Raw genomic sequence first — 1,535 nt, 5'->3', positions numbered from 1 at the left:
GGGAAGGAGAAGAGGAAGTTGGAGACCATAAGGCCGGCCCCAGAGAATCCTCAGAGCAAGGCAGAGCCTGCTGCAAAGACGCCTGTGCCAGAACACCTGGACAACAAACCCAAAGCGACAGGAGCACTGCCAACAAGGAAGAGACCATTGGCCACAGGAGCTTCACCAGCTAAGAAGAAAGTGCTCCAGGCTCCCAAATCCCCTGCTTCTCCCCCACACCCCACCACACGAAGAGGCCAAAGGCTGAAGGCCTCCGACTTCAAGTCTGAGCCTCGGTGGGATTTTGAGGAAGAATATAGCTTGGATGTGGGCAGCCTGCGGACGGTGAGTCTGGACCTTCCCGGTGATTCTTCACTATACCACCACCCCAGGCAGCCCTTTTCCTCCTGTGCTCTGCCTGACACTTGAAACTGGCACATCCTTCATCCTTCCTTCTTGTAACAGCCAAAGTCATGCAGGAGAAGGCAGGTCCAGAATGAAGGTCTGCATAACTCACCAAGTTGTGGCTGGACGGGATTTGTGTGGGACCCCTTGAAGAAGACCTGGGGCAGGTCAACATTCTGTGAGAAGGGAGTGCGGGCAATTCTGGGGTCCAGTACATGATCCCTTATTCTATAGTCATGTGACTAGCAGACAGGATGACACAGCCTAGTGCTCAGCTGCTCCCTTCCCAGTGACACTGCCATCCCTGGATAGCCCACTCAGGATCCTTCACTGTCCCTCAGACTTGAGAAAAGCTCCAAGCCCTCATGCTCATGTCACCACCCTAATCCTTCTTACCCCTGCCTTGATGGAAATACTGAAAACCTGCTTGTGTATACACACAGCCCAGGGTCACATCCCAAGGGAGCAGTGCATGGCCATGTGGCTGTCAGAATTGCAAGGTGTAGCTGCTTTGGAGTTGAGGGGGCCTGCTTTTTTTGACCAGGGTAGACTTAGACATGGAGAATTTAGAAGTCAGACCCTGGGGTCCAGAGTGAAAGAGAGAGTAGGGGGCAGGAAGTTGCAACCTGTATCCCCCAGCCCAGTCTTTGTCTAATGAATCCCACCCAGCCCCTGGCTGATGCTTTCCAGGACCACCCCATTGCCTGACCTTTCCATGTCTTCCTGCACTTAGACCTGTTCTGGTTCTGTGAAGATCAAGGCCTCCAAGTCACCATGGCTACAGAATATCTTTCTGCCCAACATCACTCTGTTCCTGGACTCTGGACGCTTCTCCCAGAGTGAGTGGAACCGTCTAGAGTACTTCGCTCCACCCTTTGGCTTCATGGAACTCAATCAGTCTCGTGAGTGCTTACTTCAGGGCACAGGGTGGCTGGCTACCTGTCTTGGTTCGGCCTCATTCCCGGGCTCTGAACGGAGCCCTGCTCTGTTCCAGTGGTAGAGAAGGTGGTGACCCGCTTCCCTCCGGTTCGCCAGCAGCAGCTCCTCCTTGCCAGCCTCCCCACTGGGTACTCCACCTGTATCACCTGTGCTGTAGTGGGCAATGGGGGCATCCTGAATGATTCACGTGTTGGCCAGGAGATAGACAGCCA

The 1,535-nt window shown here is 54.3% G+C and overlaps 1 protein-coding gene across 1 annotated transcript in view; it reads left to right on the top strand.

The window, feature by feature from the left end:
• Positions 1 to 1,535, top strand: part of LOC110331893 (alpha-N-acetylgalactosaminide alpha-2,6-sialyltransferase 1-like) — a 7,433-nt gene that overhangs the window by 4,195 nt on the left and 1,703 nt on the right. The window contains exons 3-5 of the mRNA XM_021212752.1: positions 7 to 324; positions 1,118 to 1,286; positions 1,379 to 1,535. The exon at positions 1,379 to 1,535 is cut by the window's right edge and continues 2 nt beyond it. Coding sequence (XP_021068411.1) covers positions 7 to 324; positions 1,118 to 1,286; positions 1,379 to 1,535 — 644 coding nt within the window. The remainder of the gene's footprint in view (positions 1 to 6; positions 325 to 1,117; positions 1,287 to 1,378) is intronic.

This window comes from Mus pahari, chromosome 14 (genome assembly GCF_900095145.1).
Source record: "Mus pahari chromosome 14, PAHARI_EIJ_v1.1, whole genome shotgun sequence".
Lineage (NCBI taxonomy): Eukaryota > Metazoa > Chordata > Mammalia > Rodentia > Muridae > Mus > Mus pahari.
Note: the sequence above shows the minus strand (reverse complement) of the source record. Positions and strands in the feature narration are given on the sequence as shown.